The sequence below is a fragment of the Macrobrachium nipponense genome, chromosome 43, assembly GCF_015104395.2.
Source record: "Macrobrachium nipponense isolate FS-2020 chromosome 43, ASM1510439v2, whole genome shotgun sequence".
NCBI classification, from domain to species: Eukaryota; Metazoa; Arthropoda; class Malacostraca; order Decapoda; family Palaemonidae; genus Macrobrachium; species Macrobrachium nipponense.
Window position 1 is genome coordinate 4,884,870 of NC_061104.1, and position 26,871 is coordinate 4,911,740.

The following is a 26,871-nucleotide window of genomic DNA, read 5'->3' on the forward strand; positions in this document are numbered from 1 at the left end:
AATAAAGAGGACAGTCAATATATGCCTCACTGTAATGCCAACATTACAATTGGAGCATTGAGGAACCTGCCTCTCTGCTCCACTAGTTAAAAGATACCGGTGAGTTAAAAAAGTATGCCCTATACGCAGGCGTGTTAAAACTATACTAGATCTTCTATCCATCCCAACAGAAGGGGACCAGGGATGAACAGAAGGTCTGATCAATTTCAGCTTTAAATTACTATTCAAGTTGGGACCAGTGATTCTGCCACTTAGTCCTACAAAATGATTTAATAAAAAGTTTAAAATCTTCACAGGGAACCCTCACAGAGTGGAAGCCCGGGAGGATGCTGCCTGCTTAGCGGCTGTATCAGCCAGCTCATTACCACGAATTCCCACATGCGAGGGAACCCAACAAAACTTCACACTGATGTGTTTTCGAGAATGCAGGAGGACCAGCCAATCCTGCACCTCTTGAATTATTGATTATTAATGGCATCAACTTCTGTAGTGCAGATAGAGAACTCTGGGAATCACAATAAATAATATATGAGTCCCCAGTGTGGCTACCTGTACTAAAAATAAATTTTAAAAACACTAAAAATAGCATAAATCTCAGCATTAAAAATTGAGAAGTTAATAGGGAGGCTTTTTTAAATTGTTCTCTCACCGATGATGACAGAACATCCAACTCCATTTGCTGATTTTGACCCATCTGTATATACAGCAATCGAGTTACTATGCTCAGAAACATGGGCCAAGAAGCTACTTTTAAGCTGAACACTTGAGCTGATCTTTTGTGTCTCTAATTGGCTATATCTAAAGGAGGCCTACACCATGGAGGGAATTTAGAAAATGTTGTTTCCATAACCAGTGGAGGAATAAGGCCTACCTCTCTCGCACTGATGTTTAATCTAACTTCAAGGGCTTAGGTAATGTAGGTTTAGTTGGTGCTCTGTCAACAGGATGTTTTATATACTTAAAATTTGGATTAGACTGAGAGGTTAGTGCTCGTGACAAATATCGGAGACCCTGTTCCTCCCTCCGAATGAAGATAGGAGGAAAACCAGAATCTACATAAAGGCTCTCAACAGGAGAAGTTTTAAAAGCACCTGTACAAATACGCAATGCCATATTGTGTACTACATCCAGCTTGCCTAACAAGGTCTTACATGCCGGACCATAAATCTGAGATCCATAATCATCTTACTCAAGCATAGGGCCTGATAAATTCTTAATAAAGTAGTACGTCAGCTCCAAATTCAGGTTACTAACAACTTTAAGAATATTGCACCGTTGTTTAACATTAACTGCAGTCTCATTTATATGTTCAGCAAAAGTCAATTTTTTGTCAAAAATAATTCCTAAATATTTGACTTCATCTTCATACAACAAAATACAACCTTCTAAAAATAAGGTTGGAATCTCTTCCCCCCTTCTACGTGTTCTACAAAAACGTATAGCTTTAGTTTTCTCAGCAGAAAATTTGAAACCTTTACTATTAAGCCCAGGTAGTAGCAGCATTAATTGCAATCTGAATTTTAGTACAAGCTTCAACTGCAGTAGCTCTACTACACAAAATAACAATATCATCGCGAATGCTTGACCAGTTACTCCAACAGGGAGATGTCAAGTAAACCATTAATGGCAATAAATTTAAAAAAGGTTGGACTAAGCACACTCCCCTGTGGAATGCCTTCTTCCTGAAGATACTCTGATGAGAAGGTAGACCCAATTCTTACTTTAAGGTACCGGTCAGACAGGAAGTCTTTGGCAAAATTAAACATATTGCCACCAATACGCCATTCAACCAGCTGCATTAAAATACCTGCCCTCCAGGTAGTATCAAACGCTTTTTCCAGATCAAAGAACACTGCAATGGTTTTGATTTTGGACAGCAAAAGCATTCTGAATCTCACGTGTGACATAATAAGGGATCCAAAGTACTACGATTCTTGCGGAAGCCAAATGCCTCTTCGACAACAGGCTCTTTGTTTCTAATAACCATATCAGACGAAAAATTCACCATTCGTTCGTAAATCTTGAAGACACAGCTGGTAAGAGCAATAGGCCTATAACTTTTGGGATGACTAGGGTCCTTTCCGGGTTTTAAAAAAGGAACTATGACAGAGTTTTTCCACAACTTGTATGAAGTCCCTGAGCACCAGAATTCATTTAAAACATCGACAAAGAATTTTTTTGACTCCAGAGGTAAATGAGAAAATCATGGCATAAATAATATCATCTTCTCCAGGTGATGTTGGAGAGGACAAAGATAAGGCATATTCGAATTCGACAATACTAAATAGGAAAGTTATATGCCTCAGAGTTAGAACAAACAGGCGGATTAACTATAGTCATGTTTCTAATATTGCGAAATTCAGGGGAGTAGTGACTGGGGCTTGAAATGCTGGAAAAGTGCCGAGCAAAAGCCTCTGCCACCTCTCTTGCATCCGATATAACTACCAAGTTGATTTTCAAAATCGGTAAAGGGGAAGGGGAAAATTTGCCCTAGTAATTTACGGATTCTATCCCAAACCAGAGAAAGTGGCGAGTTATACTTTAATTCTGATATGTACTTGATGAAGGATTCCCTCCTTGCTTCTTTAAAGACTTGCTTTTGTTTGGCGAGGTTTCTCTTGTATATTATTCTATTAACTAAGACAGGACGCCTTCGATAATCACGCTTGTAACTGGCTCTTGCAATTTTCCTACTCAAGGCACATTTACTATTCACCAAGGTACCAGTGGACGACGGGGTTTCCACCCTGATGTTTTAGGAATTGACATCATTGCCCCTCCAATCATTATACTAGCAAGATATTCGTAGGCAGCTGAGGGGCAAGGAAATTCATTGGCCTTACGATTGACTTGGGTAGATTTTTCATACAGCTGCCAATCTGCCTCCTTTATCTTCCACTTGGGTAAAGATGGGGAGGGTATATTTTGTACATACTTAAGATGGATGGGATAGTGGTCGCTTCCATAGAGATTTTCATCCACTGACCACTTATAATCTAATCGTAATGACGACGAACATATTGTAAGATCAATTGCTGAACTAGAGTTATGGGCTACATCAAACCTTGTAGGAGAACCGTTGTTCATTAAAACTACATCATTGCAATCTATTAATCTTTCAATTATAAGTCCACGGTGATCACACCTACCTTCCCCCCCACAGCATGTTTTGCATTAAAATCCCCCATCAGAATGAAAGGCTGAGGTAGTTGGTCTAAAAGTGATTGCATATTCAACCTCTAATTGTCTTGGATTGCCAGCTCTGTCCACCATCGAGTTTCTAGGCCAGGTTCTAGATAAAGAGAGCACAGAGTGACCCATTTATTGATGAAAATCTGTGTTGCACAAGCTTGCAGTATGGAGTCTAATTTGATAACTTTTTGTGGTAATGACTTGGCCGCAATAATACATGTACCACCATGAGAACGTTCACCTACAGGTGGTGGAGATCTGTGAAAAATAAAGTTCTGTCCACAGTTAGGAGAAACATTACCAAGTTTAGTCTCTTGCAAACAAAGGGCAGCTAAATTATGCTCCTTGAAAAGGACCCGGACCTGTTCTCTGTTTGAATGGAAACCTCGTATGATCCACTGACATAGAGCCATTATTTACTATTAGATTTTTTTTTTTTTTTTACTTTTTGGACTTGGATTGGGCTGGTCTGGAAAGACTTGGTCTTGGTCTTTGTTTCATAGAAGAACTTGGCAGATCCTCAAGAGACCTGCTATTTCCTCTCTTGGGAACCCTACTATGGTGTGGGGATATAGGTGGAGATGATGAAGGAGTGCGGGGTCTCTTATTTCTAAGAGGCACCGTCTCTGCAGCGTGCACCTGAGCCTTATGAGGTGCACTGATCAAGGTGTCATTCTGGGACATACCCAGATCAGGCAGTGAAGCTGCCTGTGAGGCTTTCTACATCAGAAGCCCGAGAGACCCCTCCCAGAAGCCCAGAGGAGGGGACAAGGGGCCTCTTGGGTGAAGGCGGAGATGCTGAACGTACTTCGAGCTCAGAAGGGGATAGCTGAAGCTTTGGCTTTGAAGTTGGCATCCTAGTTTGATCATTTTTATTCGATTTTCCAATTTTCACTACATCACTATATTGAGGTCTTGGGAACAAAAGTCTTTTTGCCAGGCCAATACTTAGATGTTCAGCATGAGCTTTCTCTATGGCTGCCACTTCTTTTTTAAATGACTCACATTCCTTATGCCTTGCATTGATGATTTCCCTTACAATTTATACATAATATTGGATTAGAAACATTCGCCTTCATGCTTTTGTAAAGAGCAGGCAGCACATAAACTGGTTTCGAGTACACACCTTTGACGAGTGGCCATATCCAAAACATATGAAGCATTGGAGTGGTCTATGCTTAAAAGGTCTAACATGAAATCTCTCCTTGTCAACATATACATAATCAGGAACTTCATCATTAGTGAAGTGAAAATAATCATTCTTGACCTTGGAACCTTGAAAATGCTTCCACACTTTATCATCACACATTTCCAGCAATTCCTCGTCAGACAGTTCATATAGGTCTTTGACTAAAAACCACTCCCTTAGCATAACTAAAACAAAAACTATAGTGTGGTTTGACCTCTTTTATCATATTAGTATTTTTCAGTTTAGAGATCATGTGGCCTTGTCTATAAGACTTTGCATGGACCAAAAAACTGTTCTTTTATTTCAAATCTAGTAATATCTGAGTTGGTCATTGCTCCTACCAATGTTCTTAAATGTTTCCTGAAGTGGAAAAGATTACAAAAGTCTGATTTTGTTGAAACAATCAGCCACCTGGCAGGTAGAGGTGTCCTCACCTTACGTTTCCCATCTGAAGTTTCCTGACTGACTCTAGCTGGATAAAAGGAATCTACTTCAATATTCTGGGGCATTTATGTATTAATACACACTTTAATTTTTCCTTATGTGAACACTTGAAAGCATTCATGGCATTTCTTATGAGTAGTAAACTCAATCCAAACCCTCCAATATGCAAATCTTCAGTTTCACAATACTTAATAACTTTTAATTTCACCATATCTTCCAAACATTTCCATAAATGCAACACAATTTAAATCTGAGGAGAGAGAATCAACATAGAGGATTCTCTCACCACTACTAGAACTTTCCATAGCCACATCCAAGGTCTTGCCATGGGTCGTCTTCTGTACAATTGAATTTTCTATAGGATTGTCCTTGTCCGTGCCAGAGGTCGAAGAGGAGGGTAGTGTCAGGAGGTCGCATTGTCCTGGGGAGTTTATCATAGGGTCGTTATTCATTAATCCTTAAGCAGAAATTTGAAAAACCTACTGCAAATCAGGCAGAAAACCAGGCCCCCCCGCATCAACCCCTCTCTCACCAAAGACACTCAGCAGAGACTGACTCCCATATGTCCACTCCCTACCCTACCCGAAGAAGGGATAGCTCTACCATAACATGAGTGGCTCAAGTGTAAGCAAAACCCGCTTGATAGGACTGAGGGCATAACTAGTATGCAATCATCCCCATTCATGTTACAATAGAGGGCACAGCGGAAGAATGCCGAGAGTCCTACCGTAGAGACTATACCTCCCCGGATTCCGCAGGCAAAGTCCCCCATAGGTAGTTCCGCCCCGATGGATATTGCTATGAAATCATATCAACATCCTCAGGGTCCAAACATACTCGAGAGGCGGACCAAACCTCTACAGTCTCTGCCATTTGGATCAAGAAAGAGCCAATGCGCAAGAGCCCAGCCCCTGCCCAACCCATAAGAAGGTTTTAGTGAAGAAGGGGGGGACAGCTAGGTTGAGCAACTGAGTTAAAGATAGTAGAGAGAGGAAACAAATTTAAGTAAGAGGAAAATTGAGACTTTTGGATTCGAACTGGGAGATATTTCTCCCAGTTCGAAAGCCCTCTTGCCCGCTATGCATTTTCAGCAGTCAGCTGAAAATGCATAACTTCGTCAAGGCAGTCTCAAATCAAGAGGGAATTGAGAATGGGGCAGGATCCCTCCTCAATGACCGGGGCTTACGTCAGGTAGGACCCGAAGGTCCCCACGGTAGCGCAGTCCCCAACATGGGATCCTACAGAGAAATCTCTGTAGGATCCCTCCCCTTTTCCTCGTAGCCGTAAGGAGAGAGGGAATGGGGGAGGAATTGGATACTCGCTCGCCTTCCCAGTGGAACTAGCAGTTGGAGAAGAGTAGGAGCAGCCATCGCCTTGCGGCGATGGCCTCTCAGAGTCTGGGAAAACGTATCGTTAGGAGAAAACGTTTTCCCGAGGAGGGTTACGAATTCTCAATGTAGGGTAAGGGTCCTGCTGCCGACTGTGAACGTACTCTGGGTGGGGCTGATCGACACCTGACAGGAGAGAGCCGATACCATCCTCCGACTCATTCCAGTCCTCGTCGAGGTCGAAACCTCTCAGGAGGACCGAAGGAGTATTTAAATACGGTGTCCGAAGACGTAGAAACCCCGCTGTCGCAGTAGAGGAGGTGGAAGTAGCTTGATCGACGGCCAGAACTGAGAGAGTGCGCCCGCCCTCGGCACCGAGACATAATTCAAGTCAATTTCATGAAAAGAGCGGAAATCGCCGCATCTACGGCGATAGCTCCATGTTGATTCATAATTAGGTAATGAAAATGAAAACAGTGTACTTACAGTTTCATTTTCAAGGCAAACAAACCATTAGTAGAAAACACAATATAAACAAAGCATACGACGATGAAGCGGGCAGAGAGCGATGACGAACACGTCCTTCACACCCGCGGCCGAAAGCAAAAGTGGTTCTTCACCTCTCGGGCGCGCGCACGATCGGACAAGCAGTTAACTACCGTTCTCCCCTTGTTCGAAGCTTACGACCGTCCCAGCTGCCGCTAGTTACCTTCCTATTGTTAAAGGACCGAGGGTTTGTATTACATATCGGAACAATTTAGTTCTTTCAGTGCAGAAAAAAAAAGCCGTCTTTGCTTCTTGTGCCATTTTGCAAATAATGAAAACTAATGCTAGGCCAACCTGTGAAAACAAGAAAAAATTACTATTTTATACTGTTTCTGGGATTTTTACACCATATATGATAATTAAAATTGAGCACAAGCCATCACTGATCAATATTTTAAAATCATCCCTGGCAAATTGAAAAACACTATCGAAAATAAGAGCGACGCAAGAACGCTCACCCATTCACAACAACAGCTGAGACAAGACTGCGTTGGCGGCAGTCCACGCTCTCCTTTCCGCCCTCCCCCCTTTCTCTCCGCATTCGTATAATTATGTTGCATTTGTTTCACTGTGTAATGTCAAGTTCAGCACTCTGACGCAGTGATGAGTTTCTTCACATGCATGTCCATGTGTTTGTTTGTGTTATGACGTTATGTGTGGCTGGCGTCTGATGGGGGGGCTGCAGTCTCTCAGTCCCTATTGACAAGACGCCACTGGTTATTATAGTAAAAAGACGCCGGGCTGCTTCTATGACAGCAGTAGCTTCTTTCTCAACAATGTGGTAGCGAAGTTCACTCCCTTGCAGTGTTCTGGACATAAAAGCAACAGGTCTACCACCCTGGTTTAGAACTGCAGAGACAGCGACATCAGATGCGTCACACTCAACTTCAAAAGGCACGTTTTCATCAACTGAATACAGGGTGGCATTTTCAAGTTCCATTTTGAGTTAGTTAAAGGCATTGAGAGCTTTTGCATCTAGAGGAAACTTCTTTGTAGCTGCAAAGGGCTGAATTTTATTTGAAAAATCTTGAATCCATTTGGATAGTAAGCAAACATACCTAGAGTTCTCCTTAGGGATCCCAGATCTGTTGGAGGAGATAGTTCCTGCAGTGGACGAAGTCTCTCAGGATCTGGTTGTATATGTCCATTCCCCACACAGTAACCTAGAACTTTTATGGAGCGCACTGATTTGATGGTTTTGCATTCATTTAGAGTTAGCAGCCTTTGTTCCACAACCTTTAGAAAATTATCTACATTGCCATCATGCTCTTCTTGTGTAGTTCCAGCAATTGTGATGTTGTCAAGATAAGGAAAAGCACCCTGCAAACCTTCTTCCTTTACTAATTTGTCCATTGCTCACTGGAAAGCAGCTACTCCATTCGTTACTCCAAATGGAATCCTGCAGAATTGATACAGACCACCATTTGCCTCAAAAGCAGGGTACTTCCTGTCTGACTCTTTAATTGGTATCTGATGATATGCACTTTTCAAGTCAAATGTAGAGAACACATGGTACTTAGCAAGATTATTCACCATGTCATCAATCCTTGGTAATGGGTATGCATCCAGCTCAGTATACTGGTTAATTGTCTGTGAGTAGTCAACACACATTCTCTTCTTATTCTGATACCTGGGTTTTTCACGATAACAACTTGGGCTCGCCATGAAGATAAACTTGGTTCAATTACGCCCTCACGGAGTAGCCTATTTACTTCCTTTCCTATAAAGTCTTGGTCATCCTTACTGTAACGTCTGGATTTGGTAGAAATTGGTCGGCAATTAGGTAATAAACTATGAAAGAGTGATGGTTCCTCTAGTGCTGCAGCTGTAAGAACACAAGTTATTGCTGTTTTTCAAAATTAACTGAGATTTATGCCCACCAAATTCAAATGTTACACTTAGATGCTGTCTCTGGAAATCTAGCCCAAGAATTATGTCTGCACACAGGTCCCTCAGTACACCAAGATGTGTATCAGGATAAGATTGATTGTCAAGTCCCAGCATGAGGTCGGCGACAACATATCCGGGAGAACTAGTATTTAAAGATTTCTGAGCCATACTAATTCCCTTACTACTTGGATGCACTTTCAGTTCTAATTCTTGAACAACTTTCTCACTTATATAACTCTCAGTACTATATGAATCTATTAGGGCACTCAACTTCTTGCCTTTAACTGTTACGACAGTAGCAGCCTGTGAAAGTCCATGAGGAACATTTGTCACTGTAGTCATAATATGAGAAATAAACACAGTTGCTATGGACGCTTTTGTAGATTTAGACTGGCAAACTCGAGCAAAATGTCCCTTCTTAGAACATTTATGACAGGTAGCTTCACGTGCTGGGCATGTACTTCTAGCATGATATGGTCCTCCGCAAAAGTAGCATTTCTTTCGTACATTGTAGAAAGTGGCAACTGCTGACTTTTCAGAAGCATCAGGTGAGCTGTGCATGGCATCTTCTTCCGAAGACTTGAGGTTTACCACTGCAGTTGAGTGAAGAACTTGTGATGTCAGTGGATTCTGAGGGGTAACAGTAACAGCAGTGTGTGCAGTCAGAGAAGCGTAGGCTTCAGCATTCCTTTGTGCAAGATCCAAGGAAGCAGCTTGATTGTAGGCACCTTGTAAGTCAAGCATGTTGTTCTCTAGGAGGCGTTGGTGTATGTGAGCTGAAGAAAGACCATTGATGAAGGTATCCTGAATTAATTCCTCACGATATTGATCAGCACTGACAGCTTTTAAATTACAGTCTTTACTTAACTTCCTTAATTCTCTCATGAATTCGTCAAGTGATTCACCTGGCTTCTGCTGCCTTGTTGCAAGTAAATGCCTAGCAAAAATCTCATTTGGTATTTTCACATACAGTCTTTCTAGTATAGTTATAGCAGACTCAAAGTTTGCACACTCTTCAATATACTCAAACACTGTATGACACGCAATTTACAAGTGTCCTGAATTTGTTAGGTGCATTCTCACCACACTCCTCGATGAAGTTCACAAAGGTCCTATGCCAATGTCGCCACTCCTTCGCTGCTGTTGGGGAACTTGGGTCGACATCCAGATGAGCAGGTTTTAGCACCCTCTCCATGGTTGTGGTTAAGTTGAGTAAACTGTGATGACAATAAAACACTTGGCTGCAGCTTCCCAAGCTTTACTCAACTTAAACCATTACTACGGTCTGAAAAAAATACAGATTCCTTCCTTAATAATCTACTACAGTATATTTACAATGACAACAATAAATGATAATATCCCTTACAATGCTAGTAATCCTTACCCTATAATATTACTAATAATTACCTAACAGATATGTTGGTATGTTGTATTGAACACCATTGTCTCTCAGAGTCCCGTATGTAAACAAAGTGAGATAATGCTTCTTGATGGGACAACACTCGTATTAAACTAGGGTTACAAAACAGAGAAGGAGAACGCAGAAGCAAAACATACTACATCCTTAAATAATAATATACCACAGTTAAGACCTCAGGTTTGTAGCAATGAAAAATACAAATTGTCTCAGAAAATTTGTCATTTGTTCATATGCGAACAAACCTTCGATCTTAACAATAGGATACTCATACTTGGAGGGAGGTATAAGACATCCTAGACCGGCTGGGGGCCTACCCACCAGTCCAGCTCTCAAAAGAAATGGTTCTTGGAGAGGGACTAAAGCCCTGAGTGACGTACAATATATGGGATAACCATTGTATAGGGAACCAGAGAAACTTTGACTGTCCAATAACAAACCAAGACACCAGGGTTTGTATTACTCCCAACTCCTTGCCAAGGAGTGGAGCATATGCTACCAAATAGCGGGTAAGATATTGCATGACCACACTACCAGTATGACTACCTTACTCACCTGTATCAGACCAGTCCAGCAAATGACGTGTCTATTCCTTAAACCACCCGAAGGAAGAAGGAAAGGTACAAGAGAAAGAAGGAGCACCAGTCAACTGACTCATTCTCTCATCCACACAATCAATCATCTTAAGGAAGATACAAAGGTGCCCTGTTAAGGGCAACTATGAGTTACATAACTTGTTGGGCAGCCACCACAGGATCCAGGGAAAACGTGTCCGTAGATCTGTGGGCAACATCCTTAAGATAGGAGGTGAACGTGGAATGGTGTAACCAAGTACCAGTGCTCAGCACTATGTACAGCCAAGTTCTTTTTGAAAGCCAGAGAGGGACCAATACCTCTGATGTCATGCGCTCTAGCCTGCACAGACGTGGTGGTGAAATCATCAAGAGTCAAGTATGCCTGTCTGATGGTTTTCCGTATCCAAGAAGAGATAGAATTCTTAGACACCTCTTTCTTTGTACGGCCTGTGCTAACAAAAAGTCTGCGGCAGCCTGGGCTAAGGTGCCGAGTCCTTTTAAGATAGCAACGCAGGGCCCGGACAGGGCACAACAAAAGCTCTTGAGCATCACCACCCACAAAGTCAGTAAGTGATGGAACGGAAAACGAAGTGAACCCATACACCGAGGGATTTTGGGTCTTGGCCACGAATTCCGGGACAAATAGGACATCGACCCCCAACCCCTGGTGTGCTTCACCTCATAGCTCAGGCCATGGAGCTCTCCTACCCTCTTGGAAGATGCCAAAAGGAAAACTGTCTATGAGCGTCCGGTTTCTGTCAGATACGCAACGCAAGGACTCATATGGACTCTTAGTGAAGCCCTTAAGAACCAAGGAAACATCCCACATTGGGGGCTTGAGCCCTCTAGGAGAACTCGACTGCTCAAACCCCTTAAATAGCAGGGAAAGTTCCCAGGAAGAGATGTTGATACCCATAAGGCGTAACACCAAACTCAGTGCCGCCCTGTAGCCTCTAAGGCCGGCCACACACGTGCAGTTTTAACTGACAGTTACGACTGTTCAGTTATAACTGACACAGTTTAAACTGACGTCAGTTAAAAATGAAATGCACACACACACACAGTTCAATCCCTCAGTTTTTACCATGGATTCCGAGGAGTATGATCTTGCCGCTCTTGGTGTATTCTTTGTAATGCTACAAACAAATAGAAAAAATAAAAATAAAAAACGTAAACAGTGGTGCAAAAAGTGGTTACTAAGGCGAAATTAATGTTCTGATATTAAATTATTAAAGGAATTAAGTGAAGAACCAATTGATTTTCTCAATTATTTGCGCAAGGTTCAGATCGATAGAGTTCAATGAATTCAACAATCACTTCGTTTTGTTTACGTGCCATCTCAACAAACTGCACTCACCGCTACCACTTGTAGAAATGAGAAGTTGAGAACTGTACAGTTACGAATCCCCACACACGCTCAGTTCAGTTACTCCTATCAGTTAAAAATATGGAACATTTCATTTGTCTCAGTTTAACTGCAGTTTTGTTGAACTGACGAGATGAGCAACTGAGATACCCACACACCTGCAGTTTTAACTGTCAGTTAAAACTACATGTGTGTGGCCGGCTTAATAGCAGAAATGGACAAACGTTTCTCGTCTCTGAGGAAGGTTAAAAAGCCTGCTTTTCGCTGAATAGAGGTTGCGAGAAGAGAAAAACCCCATTTAGATTAGATTAGATTATAAAATTTTTGGCACATAGCCAAGCGCCGGAGCCGAGGGGCCATTCAGCGCATATATATCTTTAGGAATAAAAAAGTCAGTCGTACAAACAAACATACACACAACCAATCTAACATACAAAAAAACCAAACAAGAAACCTAAAACAATTAAGAGAAAATTACAATTCATAAAAAAGACCAATATTTTTTAAAAATGTCATAATTTGCTCTGCTGAGCACCTTCACCTAAAAATTCCGGCAAGAGACTTATTTGCCAGCAAACAAGCTCTACGTTTGTTTTTCAAAATGAGGGCACTCCACCAAAATATGCACCACAGTCAAATCCACATGACAAGTGGAACAGCGAGGAACCTACCTATCCGCTCCACTCATCATTAGATACCTGTGAGTATATTTAGTGTGGCCAATACGTAATCTAGCTAAAACTATCTCAGACCTTCTATCCATCCGGCTATGAGGCCAAGGATGAACAGAAGGCCTAATAGACTTTAATTTAAGATTATTATCTAAAGTAGACCATGGGTGCTGCCACTGGTCTCTACAATAAAATCGAATGGTACACTGGTCTCTACAATAAAATCGAATGGTACTTTTAAAATCGGATACAGGGACGCCCATGTTGGAAATGTGCCTAAGCCTAGTTGCAGCCTTAGCAGCAGCGTCTGCTCGCTCATTCCCAACAATTCCAACATGGGATGGAGCCCAACAAAACCTAACAGAAAATCCTCTTCTATTTATTAAAAGATAAAATGAAGTTTTTATGATAAAACAAAGTTTCAATGTATACTTACCCTGGCAGGTATATATATAGCTATATTCTCTGTTCCACTGGCAGAAATTTTCAAGACTCGCGGCAAACGCTAGTAACCTATTGGTAGTTCAGGCAACCACCACCCCGTTACCGTGGCGCTAGTGCTAGGAACCATTCCCATTTACATCAGATTTTCTCTGAACCCTGTCCTCCTGAGGGAGGAGGGTGGGAATTTAATTATATATACCTGCCAGGTAAGTTATACATTAAACTTGTTTTTTTATCATAATAACTTCATTTTAATGTATGACACTTACCTGGCAGGTATATATATAGCTAATTGACACATTTGGAGGTGGGTCAAAGACAGCAACATTGTTAGAGTACAAATAATTAAAACATTATTATATTACCCTAAGTTTCTTACCTGCTAAGGTAGCTGACTTCATAGGTCCTGCCTCTGAGCCTGCTTAAACCTTAAGAGCTCTCAACTAGGAAGTGTCCTGTATGTTGAAGAAGCTAAAACCGGGTCTGACAACTGGGCGTGACCAAGGTGTTGACAGAAACCCCAAAGCCCTCTATGATGCCACGGCATTCAAGCTAGGAATTGCTCATTCACTTGAACTACACACACACCACAAAAAGAAAACCACAAAAAGGTAAAAAGACTGAAAAAGTAACAAAACCAACCTTTCTCAGACGACCACACCATCACCTGATAAAAATTACCTCGCATATTAGAAGGTTTATGTGGTAACTCCTTTGCCCAATACTGTACCAGAGGACACGTATGGACCCAATGTCTGACAATTGTCAAAGGTTGTCTTAATATCTGAGATAATGAGGTGCAAATACTGAATTCATTCTCCAATATGTAGTCTCAATAATCTCTTTGAGGGCTAAATTCTTCTTAAATGCTAAGGAAGTCGCTACTGCCCTGACTTCGTGAGCCTTAACTTTCAGAACTCCGAAACTGTTCTTGGCACAGCATATGCACTTCTCTAATCAATTCTCTCATAGAGAAAGCTAGAGCATTCTTTGTCATGGGCCTACTGGGGTCTTTGACTGAACACCAAAGAGAATCGGAAGTCCCTCTGATACCTCTTGTTCTTTCAATATAAAAGCGTAAAGCTCTCACTGGGCAGAGAACTCTTTCCTGTTCATGCCCCACTAAATCAGACAGACCCACGACATCAAAGGATCTTGGCCAAGGATTAGAAGGGTTCTCATTCTTGGCCAAAAAACCTTCCTGAAAAGAACACACTGCGTTGCCATGTCTCCAGCCCACTGTCTTAGATATGGCCTGAAGCTCACTAGCTCTTTTAGCCGTTGCCAAGGCGACTAAAAAGACAGCCTTCTTTGAAATGTCTCTTAACGAAGCTTTATCTAAAGGTTCAAACTTACTAGAAGTTAGATGCTTCAAAACGACGTCCAGATTCCCAAAGCAGGGGGTCTGCATTGAGGCTGCTTCTTGGTACCAAATGATCTAACAAGATCTCTAAGGTCCAGATTATTAGAAATATCCAAACCTCTGTGTCTGAACACCGAGGTCAACATACTCCTATAACCCTTAATCGTAGAAATCGACAATCCTACCTCCTTCCTAAAATAAAGGAGGAAGTTTTGCGATTTGTTTGGGTCACAGAGGTACTGGATGAAGACCTTTCCTCTTCTTACACCACTTCTGGAAGTTCTCCCACTTCGACTGGTACACCGTAATTGTGGAGGTTCTTCTAGCTCTAGCCACTGCACTGGCCACCTCTCTAGAATATCCCCTTGCTCTGACAGACTTTCGTAGTCTGACACAGTCAGACCCAGAGCGAGGGTATTCTTGTGAAACCTGTTCGAAGTGGGGTTGTCTGAGTAAATCTACTCTTAGGGGCAGTGTTCTTGGTGTATCCACTGTCCATTCCAGTACCTCTGTGAACCAACTTTGGGCCGGCCAATACAGAGCTATTAGAGTCATCCTCGTTCCTTGACTCTCTCTGAACTTTTTCATCACTTTCCCAAGACCTTGAATGATAGGAAAAGCGTAAGCGTCCAGGCCTGTCCAATCCATCAGGAAGGCATCCACTGCGACTGCTTCCTGGTCTGGAACTGGAGAGCAGTAGTTTTGGTAGTCTTTTTGTTTTGGCGGTCGCAAAAAGATCAACTACTGGACGGCCCCACAAATTTCCACAGGCTCTGGCATACCTCTAGATGCAAAGTCCACTCTGTCGGAAGAAGTTGCCCATTCCCTGCTCAACAGGTCGCTCTGACATTCTTCTCCCCTGGATGAACCTGGTGAGCAGAGAAATCGTTTTCCTTTCTTCGCCGCCCAAAGCAGAACTTCTTTCGCCAGCATGTAAAGTGAATGAGTTCCTCTTGCTTGCGGATGTATGCCAGAGCCGTGGTGTTGTCCGAGTTGATCTGCACTGTCTTGTCGCGTCCACCAACTCCCTGAAAGACTTCAAGGCCAAGAAAATCGCCATCAGTTCCTTCCTGTTTATGTACCAACATGCTTCGTCTTCGTTCCAAAGATCCGACACCTCTTGAGGGCCTAATGTCGCTCCCCAACCTGCGTCCGACGCGTCGGAGAACAAGATGAGGTCTGGGTTCTTCTGCTGGAGCGACATACCTCTGCTAACCTGCCTGACATCAGCCACCAACTCAATTCCTCCTTCACCTTGGTCAGAATTTGAAACTGGAAGGAATCTGGTTGCGATTTTCTTGGCCATGCTTCTTTCAGGAAAAACTGTAGAGGTCTCATGTGCAGTCTTCCTAGAGAAATGAACCTCTCTAGCGAGGAGAGCGTGCCCAGTAGACTCATCTACTCTCTTGCCGAGCATCGGTCTTTCTCTAGAAAGTCCTGCACCTTCCGAAGGCATAGGGCTTGCCTGTCGGGGGAAGGAAAAACCCGAAAAGTCGCTGACGATATCTCAATCCCCAAATAGATTATCTGTTGATTGGGGTTCAGCAGAGACTTTTCCAGGTTCACCAAAGACCTAATTCTTTTGCTAAATCTAACGTCTGTTTCAGTCCTCCAGACATTGACGTCTTGACTGGGATCTTATCAGCAGGTCGTCCAAGTAAAAAAGATACTCTGATCCCTAGTAATTTGTAACCATCTTGCTACGTTGGAGGCATCATCCTCGTGAACACTTGGGGCTGTGCAAAGGCCGAAGCACAGGGCCTTGAACTGAAAGACCCTGTTCTGGATCACGAACCTTAGGTACTTCCTGCTTCCTGGATGAATTGGAATATGAAAGTACGCGTCTTGTAGATCCAGGGTAACCATCCAGTCCCCTGGACGTACCGCTGCCAGTACTGACTCATTCGTCTCCATGGTGAATTTGGTTTTCTCCACGAACACGTTTAGTTGACTTACGTCACAGTACTGTCTTCCAAACCTCCCGAGATTTCGCAACCAGAAGAGCCGATTGTAAAACCCCGGAGATTCGTGATCCAGAACAGGTTCTATAGCTCCTTTCTCTAGCATGGAAGAGACTTGATCCCAACAGGGTGCCCCCTTCTCTTTCACTAAATCATCGTATGTGCCCCTAGGGCTCTCGGAGATGTTACGAGAGGAGGTTTCCTTAAGAAGGGGATTTTGTATCCTCTAAACATGCCACCTGTATCTGACATATCCAAAGAATAATCAAAAGCGAATGCCAAGCCAACGTTCCAAGTACAATACCAAATAATCCGTCCAAAATCAGCAAAAACAAAAAGTCGGCAACGAGATCGAAAATCTTAGCATGGGAACCACCACAATGTTGCCGGGGGGGAGTTCGGCTGGCAGAGAAAATCTGACGTAAATGGGAATGGTTCCTAGCGCTAGCACCACGGTAACGGGGTGTGGTTGGTTTTGCCTGAACTACGAATAGGATTACTAGCGTTTGCCGCGGAGAGAAAATTTCTGCCAGTGGAACAGAGAATATAGCATATTATATACCTGACAGGTAAGTGTCATACATTAAAACCAATCTTGTACTTCTTGCACTAAAGGGTGGCAAGAGACTAGGCTTTTTAGAGAAGATAAAACACTCAAAGAGTCGGTAAAAATGGTAAAAACCTTGTTCGTACAAGAACTATAAAAAATATATTTAAGAGCAGTCAAAACTGCCAGCAGTTCAGCTGTAAAAACAGAAGAATTAGAAGGAAGCTTCTTTTTAATGATATTTACCACTAGTCACTACAAGAGCAACCAACACCATCAGAAAACCCTTCGAGCCATCAGTATATATATGATGAGAATCTCCATGTTCGGAAGCATGGTTCAAGAAACTTGCCCTCAACTGATCCCCAGAGCTGTTGCTCCTGCTGTCCCTAATTGGGCAGATTTCTAGGCATGGCCTATTCCAAGGAGGACACTTTGAGGGCGAAATTTCAGCTACTGCAGGGGGTAGTAATCCCACCTCCCTGGCAGAGCTTGCTAGTCGAACTTCAAGCGGCTTTGGTAGTCTAGGTCTATTTGGGGCTCTATCAGTTGGTTCTCTAACGTACTTATAGTTGGGGTTCAGCTTTGACATAAATACTCTTGATATGACTCTAAAGCCTAATTCCTCCCTACGGATACATAGTGGGGGAAAACCTGACTCAACATATAGGCTTTCTACTGGTGAAGTTCTATAGGCTCCCGTACAAATACGTAAAGCCATATTATGGACATCATCTAATTTCTGCAGTGTTGTCTTGCACGCACAACCATAAACTTGGCAACCATAATCAATTTTGCTTAGGCATAAAACCTGATACATCTTCAAAAGGGTGATTCGATCTGGCCCCCAATTAAAATTAGACACGACTTTAAGAATATTAAGACCAAGCTTCACGTTACATACAACATCATTAACATGTTGAGTAAAAGTTAATTTTTTGTCAAATGTAACACCTAGATACTTAATGCTATCTTCATAAGGTAAAATCGAATCGCTTAAAAACAGTCCCCATTTACGACGCCAATCACAGTAGATCACCCATTTGCCTTGGTAAACTGCGGAGGTCGACTTTTCAAGACTGCTGGACATGTGCTCAGCTGTTCTGAGAAAAGCCTCTCGCTCGGAGGAGATACTTGATAGCCTCCAACCGTGAAGAGACGGGGATTCTACTGACTGGTGGAACTTTTCTGCATGGGGCTGACACAGATATCGCCAAGGGGGAATCTCCCTCGGAACCTCTGACAACAACGACAGTAGATCTGGAAACCATTCCGCCTGAGGCCACAGAGGGGTTACCAAAGACATCCTGAGACCTTGTGAACTCATCAGCCTGTTCAGAACCTGACGGATCAAACAAAACGGAGGGAAGGCATACACCTCCAGGTTGCCTCAGGGATGTTGGAATACGTCCTCTGCCAATGCTAAAGGATCTGGAACCACTGAAAAGAACACCTCCAGCTTCCTGTTGAAGCGTGTCGAGAAAAGGTCCAGCGTGGGTATCCCCCAAATCACGAAAAGCTTGTCTGCCACCACTTGATGAAGGGACCACTCTGTGCCTAGGATCCAATTCCGGTGACTGAGTTTGTCTGCGACCACATTCAGTTTCCCTGGGATATACCTGGCTGAGAGTTCTACCAAATTGCTGACCACCCACTGGTGAAGCTCGATTGCCGAGGCGTGAATTTGATGTGAAACCAGGGCTCCCTGTTTGTTCACATAGGCTACCACCGTGGTGTTGTTCGACATGAGAATGACAGAATGACCCTCTACCTTCCCCCAAAACTCCTTCACACGCTAGGGGGCGTCCGAGAACAGAAGGAAGTCCTGTGGGAGAGAACGCAGAGGGACATCTTCAACAGATTCTGGTCGTCCAACCACCAACAAAGGTCTTCTCTCACTTCCAGAGACAGAGGAACCTCAAACAGGGGAGAGTCCCCCGCCGGAGACCAGAATACTCCCAGTCTCCATTGCAGAGACCAAAGATGAAGACACCCATGAGGGACCAGCTTCTCCAGGGAAGATAACTCCCACAAGAACCTGCCGCTGATGAGCTGACTGATGTGACTTTGACAGGAAGTTGCGCGCTACCGTCCACAACTTTTCCAATCTCTGATTTGACGGGAAAACCTTGTAACTGTCGTATCGATGACCATGCCCAGGTAGAGAATCCATTGAGTGGGTACGAGGTTCGACTTTTCCTGGTTGACTAATATACCCAGGTCAACACAGAACCGAAGTAGATGACCCATCCTGCCGCAGCTTCTCCCTGGAAACTGCCAAGACTAACCAATCGTCGAAGTACCTCGGCAAACAGATCCCGAGCATGGGCCCAACTTGACACGAGAGAGAACACCCTTGTGAACACTTGATGGGCTTTCGTCAGCCCGAAGAGAGAAGCGAAGGAACTTCCGGGAGATGGGATGAACAGGGATTCGGAAGTATGCGTCCCTAAAGTCTATCGACAGCATGAAGTCGCCTTCCCTCATGGCTGCCAACACTGAGCACGGGATCTCCATCTTGAACCGTGTCTTCCTGATGAAGTGATTCAAGGTGGATAAGTCGATCACAGGTCCAGCATTTTCTGCACTTCCTCCTGAAGAGCCAAGAACTTCAGAGAATCTGGAGGATATGCCTTCCTGAGCTGCGGCTTGTCCGACAGAGGAGGAGAGAAGTTGAATGGTAGTAGGTAACCCACCCGAAGGACATCTACCCCCTAACTGCCACTTGGCCCAATGGCCAGCCAGGCAGCCCCCCAACCCGTGCCACAGGAGAGGGAGAGGCGCCTAACCTACCGACGGCCCCTTTTACCTCTGCCCCTTGAGCCTTTTCTTGGCTTAAAGGAACCAGAGTGAAAGGGGCGTTGATCTTCAGGCTTAGGCTGTGTCGAACGGGAAGGCCCAGCCGAACTCAAGGTCCTCGATGGCCTACCAGGCAACGATCTCCTCGACTGCTGCTGGAGAGATTTTTCCAGTGTCAATCATTGACAACTCAGCCTATGAGATGAGGTAAACTTTCTAAGACGATATCTCCTTGGCATGTAGAAATCCATCATTGTTGACTTGCTGCAAGTCATCTGCAAATATGGCAATTTGTCAAAAATTGCATTTTTCCTAACTATACAAACCTGAGGTCCTTTTACAATAGGAAGGCAACTAGCGGCAGCTGGAACGGTCGTAAGCTTCGAACAAGGGAGTTCGGTAGTTAACTACTTGTCCGAAAGTGTGCACGCCGCGCGACTGGGAGGTGAAGAATCACTTTTGCTTTAGGCCCAGGAAAAACACAGAGTGAGGGGTGGCATGAGGTGGGACTATATGTAAAGGACCTCAGGTTTGTATAGTAAGGAAAAACGCAATTTTCGACAAGTTGCCATTTGTTCCGATACGAAATACAAACCATCGGTTCTTTTACAATAGGAAGACTCACTTCTCGGTGGGAGGAATCTGAGTCTTAAGAACAGACTGGTGTTCGCCCAACCTTGGATTCCCTCCCTGGTCGTAAGAGCAGAGGGGAGGGATCCTAGCCTCTGACCAACTGATCGGGGTATGTACCGCAGGATCAATGGTCAGACCTCTGGACCCAAGTAATAAGAGGGAGGCAAGTGTACCTCTTAAAACTTAGCAAGCAAGAACTTGTTCTATTGCAAGAGGCAATATGAAGTCATGGGTTGTCTCTTGTTGGCCTCCACTTTCCCCCCACCCCCCCCTTGTTGGGGGAAGTGGTGGATAATCACTCCTATCCCTACTGAAAGGGATATGATAGGGCTCGGTCGAGTAGCTTACCTGCATCGCCTCCTGATCCAGCGTAGTGATGACCACGTCCCTCTGCCCACAGGTAGAGGGAGAGAAAAAGATGGGGAAGAGAAGGCCAGTCACATTCTCATTCACCTCACCCTTCAATGCAGTCCAGTCACACCATAGCGCCCTCACAGGACAAAGCAGCATCTCATCCGCCTCGATGTCGGTGAAGTCCATTAGGGAGGGGATTGTGAAAGACTCGAACCGATCGGCAGGGACCGAAGGATTCTGAGTCTTTGCTACGAAGTTCGGTATGAAATCGAGCGTCACAGATCCCCATCCCCTGGATGCTTGATGTCAAAGGAAAAGCCATGCAGTTCCCCTACTCGGATGGAAAGAAGGGAATAGTTGTGATGACCTATCCCTCTTCTCGACATAATCTTCGGTGATGTCCAGTACCTATATGTACTGGTCTATCCGTCTGCAGCGAAGTGTCTCGCATTCTCGTATCCCATTGCAGCTAAGTCTCTCGCGGTCTCGTACCCCACTGCGGCGAAGTCTCTCCGTCTCCGTAGTGGATAGGACACCGACACTCCATGGGTGTCGATGGTATGGGTACTGGAACCAGCTAGTAGGACGAGTAATGGTTTGATCTGGAACAACCGAACTAAGTCCCACACCGTAGGTCGTAACGGACTTGGACGCTTCGACAGCTGCCGACTGACTGCGTTCGGTTGTGTAAGGCGAGCTGTCCAAGCATCCGAGCATAGTCACTTGACCCTCACCTTTAAAGGGGGATGCCGAGAGAACATACAAATTGTCTATTGTTGCTACCGATGTCAAAAGGCGAGGTGATGATTCTCCCAAGGCATGTGCCCAAAAGGCGAAAGTCAATTGCCTTCTAGAGACCGAGGTCCCTGATGGCAAGACAGAAGTTCTCATAGTAGTTGAATCTCAGCTAAGGAGAAACAACACTATGCGCCGCTGAAGACACGAAGGTGGAAGGTGAATGCAGACCTACGTCTTCCAACCGAATCGAGAGAAGCAATTCTCAAGATTCTGAACCTGTGCTTACAAAGGACTGAAAACGCTAAACCGCTATTTCATTGCTGTTCGGTGAGGAGTCGTAGTTGCAATGAAAGCGGAGTGCTTTTCAGTAATGAAAACACAGGGATGTACTGCCTGAAGAACCAACTGCTTCTCATGGGCTGAATCATATCTTCTTCTTTCAGGTTATCCAGGGAGGACATACGTATATAGTATACTTAGAAGTAGAGCTGGCAGGGCGGGGAACAGGCGATGTCTTCCATTATACATCTATAATTCGGGGTGAACAATGAACAATTGCACACCTACGAATACGATATATATTTAGAAGACAAACTCAGATGTCTGAAGAAATCATTCCACATTATCGCACAGCGGCAGGTGCGATGCAATGGGAGACTAGGCTACAGACTTCTGTTACCGTGTGGTAAATAGAATGATGATAGAGTCTATTGAGATATCTGTGTCTGAAAATTCTCGCCATGTTCAGGCAATGCAGTGGAGATGGTCATTCACGTATGCGAGAATCCCAATCAACCAGAGACCTAAGTCTGTGATTGTCGGGCAGAGATACGTTTTGGTAATTAAACAATGGAGGGGGAGAGAGACTTAAACGAACGGGCATTCCGGAGGAGCAGCCTGTACTGGGCTGCGGCAGGCAGCCCAATACACCGACAGCTCGCACATCACTCGTCATCCTGAGTTGCCAGGTAATCCATTCCAAGAAGGAATGTGTTCGGCTAGAACCATCGAGCAAAAAAAACAAATAAATAATAAAAAAAATAAAATAAAAAAATTGCTCGATGCATTTGCATTTAAACGAAACGGATTTCGGTGAATACAAAAGCTGAGGTGGTGTTGTCGAAACAATACCATAGTATCTCAAAATTGAAACTGTAACTCCTGGGAGGTTACAGGCAGTCCCGAGTTTGCAGTTCAATTAAGAAGATACTATTCGTCTCGGTCACAATCCGTAGAGTTAGCTATGGTATGTGCCTACACCTCGGACAATTCAACTGATTAACCCCCAAAAGAACGAGGAGCCACTTTTCTGGCTTTCCAACTCCCGACGTCTGGGCCACTTTAGTGGCCCGATTTGAACCGCGCGCCAATACTTTCAGAGACAGATGTTTCTTACACCAGTACTGTGCTCTCTGATGGCCGTATCATACTTCAGTGTCATTGGCTAATGTTATTACATCACAATGACATCATTAGAATCCCGTTACTTAATTGGTTAAAATGGTGTATGACGTGGAAAAAAGCAAAAATGTCCCAGGGAAAACTTCAGTCTCGGCGTTGGTTTTGAGTGTTTCGTAACGGCCTCTCGATAACTCTTATCTTTTATCGTTATTTTTGTAATTATTACAGGTTAATATGGGATAAAGACATGATAGAATGATGATATAAGTTTTTAGTGATAACAGGAATTACCAGTAATGGAATAATTCGTATATCGTATAAGTGAATTCGTAGCAAAAGCTAATATTTTTTTGAATGAACATTGAGATATCATGGTTGGCGTCTTGGTTTCGAGTGATAATCTTTATCATAATTCTTATTTTTCGTTATTATTGCATGCTGATATTGGATAAAAAACTAGATATAGAGAAAATGGAGTTAATACGAGCTGTAAGTTATGTAATACATCGCATATCAGTAGTTGCAAAATGTTTTTTACCTTATTTATTTTAGGTTGAAAGTTATGGCGTCCCCTTCAGTTTCAAACGAAATCACTGACATTTCATTTTATGAAACAAGTGATGAGGAACTTTCAGATTCTGATGATACTGATAGTGAAATTGAAAGCGACAGTGATGAGGATGACGGATCATCTTCAGAAAGTGAAACAATACATGTGTATCAGGTGGTGTGTGGGTGCCTCTCATTGTGAGGAACGCTGGCCCTATTCCAGTGCCATTTAGTGCCACCCCAGGACTATGCAATTCTCCACAGGCCGACGCCCCCACCCCCCAATTGCTTATTTCAATTTATTTTTCCTGATTCCTTTATGCAGACTATAGTCAATGAAATAAATAGGTACAGTGATTCATTTGTATCTAATAGAGGGAGTATTTGCAGTGCCATCCACGAGCAGCCGTTCATAACTTGGATAACAGATGGGCACACTAACATCAAAGAAATGAGAGCTTTTATTGGCATAGCTCTCATATGGGAATTGTGAGATTACCAGAGATAAAACGATTACTGGGACACTTGCCATAAACCAATCTCCCAAACTTGGTTTCGGAACATTTGCCAGAGACAGGTTCAAACTCCTCTTGAAATTTTTGCACTTTGCAAACAATGAAGAAATGCCTGCCCAAGACTCTCAAGATTATGATCCGCTTTATAAGATCAAAACAGTTATTGATCATTTTGCACATGTCTTCAAAAGACATTTTCATCCCTCGCAAAACATTGCCATAGATGAAAGTATGGTAGGTTTTAGAGGTCGCACACCTCGTCTTCGACAGTACATGCCGCAAAAAAGGCATGCAAGGTTTTGGTGTCAAGCTGTGGTGCCTTTGTGATACTGAAACTGGCTATACTCATACCTTTGAGGTGTATAAGGGGGTCAGGTCAGGAAGATAGGAGGGTGTGGAGGGTTTCACTTACAATTTAGTGATGCGTTTGATGAGCAGGCTGACCTTTCCATATCAAGGTACCATCTAGGACTTGATAATTATTTTACCTCTCCCCAGCTATTCCAGGACCTGTACAACATGAAAACTACTGCTACTGGGTACAGTAAGAAAAAGTAGGAAGGGGCTTCCAAAGAATTGCGTAAATGCCTCCTTGGCAAACCAGAAAGTGTGTGAAAGGAGGAGGGACCTACTTTTGTGTGTTGCATTCAAGGATGGTAAAAACCCAACCAATTTTTTCTTTCAACAAAATCAAAGGGGGGTTTATTCTGACTATACAAATAGCAGGGGAAGGTGGTAACAAAACCCATTGTTTCATTGATTATAACAAATATGGGGGCGTCGACCTCAAAGACTCAAAGCTGTACAAGTATTTGGCTGAGAGGCGCACAGGTCAAATGGACAACAAAGTGGCCTTTGCTCTTTTTGGACTGCTGTTCTAAACAGTTATATACTGTACATAGCATACAAGCTCCCAGAACAGAATGCCACGAAAGCACTACATGCTTTCAATAATTGAGGCTTTGGTTGAGGACTACAGACCGAAAAGGCCATCACACAAAAGAAGAAGCAATGCAGAGATTGCTGCAAGCAGGGAAGCTCGAATTGAGCCACCTTCACATGAGATTGCAGTTCCTGAAGATGTTTCATGAGTTACATAAATTGCCCAAAGGTAAGCTGAGAATGTGTCGCTGGGCATGAAGCAGGAGTACTCTACTGGGGAATGCCAAAAGTGTGATGTTGGGCTTTGTGCTGCATGCTTTGCTTCATATCATAAGAAGAACTAAGAGTAATTACCGACTTATGGATGTACATAATTTTTCCTTTCTTTTGTTTAGTATACTGTATCACATGTATATATATGAAATGAACATGTTCATGCACTCACGTTCTTATATATATATATATATATATATATATATATATATATATATATACCAATGCTTGTTTGTGCTGTGTTACTGAACAAGGCATATTTCACATACGTTCAGAGGTGTTTTGCGTTGAGTGCCAGTGTGTTGAGTAGTTATGAATTATACTCTAAAAATGTTCCGAAAATGTTGATATCCATCTGCTTTTGCTTTCCCCTGATGACAAGTAAATTTGGAATATTATAGCAATGAGTTTACGTAAATTGATCAAGCAGTAATTGTTTATGAAATTAGGATACAAAATTTGTCTTCACTAACGCTGGGAATATTGACCAAATTTTGGGATAATAAGGAAAATCTAGAAAAAATATAGAGAAGGGAATAATACAATTTAAAAGGTGTCCATTTCATATAGAAAGGTTTCTGTCTTGAACTTGCAATTTATTTGAAGTGAAAATAGTAAGTAATAAAGATATTAACAATAAACTACAAATAATGAACTGTGCGTAACCTGTGCGGATCAGCGTATCAATTTTAGCTACGTACGTACCACCCGCCGTTCAAATTTTACCGCGTCTTGCGGGGGTTAACAGTCATGTCGCGAGGGCAATATACGTAGTATATTTGTAGGTTCCTGTACAAAGACCTCCATCCTAAATTCTTTTCCATTCGAGGAATGAGAATAAGATTGGAAGCCGACACCTTTCATTTTTCTAATGAAGAGAAGTGAAGAGAATTTTCCCCGAAGGAAGACTTCAATGGCGATAACAGGATACCGAAGACGATAGTTCAAGCCAAACTGGATGTTCCCACCCGTTCTTCTCTATCCCAGGGTTGGCCTACTGTGATATTTTCTTCATTCAGCAGCAGTGCTTCTTCCAAACGTTAGAAATTCCAGGAATTCGAGCATTCGGCGAGATTCCCGATTATCGTAGTAACAATTATCTGGGATTCTCGTCTACCCACCCCTCTTGGACCGTGGTTCGCCCAAGTGTTTATAGATCGTAGAAAACCAAACACTGAGAGTGCTACAAATTCCGGGAGAATTCTAAGCGCTCGGCGAAACCCCCACTGAATTCGTCAGGCGATCATCGGTTGGTGGTCCTCCTGATTCCCGTAGAAATCGAGGATGGGGCAGGATCCTTCCTCAACGACGGGGACTTACATGCGGTAGGACCAGAAGGTCCCCCAAGGAATGCAGTCCCCAACGTGGAATCCTACGGGGAACCCTCTGCAGGATCCCATCCCTCCCCTTTCCTTCGTAGCCGTAGGGAGAGAGGGAATGGGGGAGGAAGATTGGATACTTGCTCGCCTTCCCAGAGGAACTAGCAGTTGGAGAAGCGAGTACGAGCAGCCATCACCGCAGCCGCTCAGAGTCTGGGAAAACGTTTTCCCGAGGAGGGTTACGAACTCGTACTGTAGGCTAAGCGTCTGCCGCCACCGTGACTGTCGTTTGGGTGGGGCTGAGTGAGCACCTGACAAGAGAGAGCCGATACCGTCCTCCAACATGTCCCAGTCCTCGTCGAGGCCGAAACCTCTCAAGAGGACTGAAGGGGGAGCGCGCCCTGTTCACTTGAGTGCGTGGTCCAGACGGACCGTCACGTGAACAGCGGTGATGGTCCCTCCCAGAGTCTGGGAG

General features: G+C 43.6%; 1 protein-coding gene across 1 annotated transcript; it reads right to left on the reverse strand.

Moving 5' to 3' along the window:
• Nucleotides 1–8,490: 8,490 nt before the first annotated feature.
• On the reverse strand, nucleotides 8,491–9,784 carry LOC135213780 (uncharacterized). Its single transcript, XM_064247907.1, has 2 exons — nucleotides 9,673–9,784; nucleotides 8,491–9,566 (listed from the first exon to the last, which is right to left on the reverse strand). Exons 1-2 carry the CDS (start codon nucleotides 9,782–9,784, stop codon nucleotides 8,491–8,493), a joined length of 1,188 nt encoding a protein of 395 aa, XP_064103977.1.
• Between the last annotated feature and the right edge of the window lie 17,087 nt (nucleotides 9,785–26,871).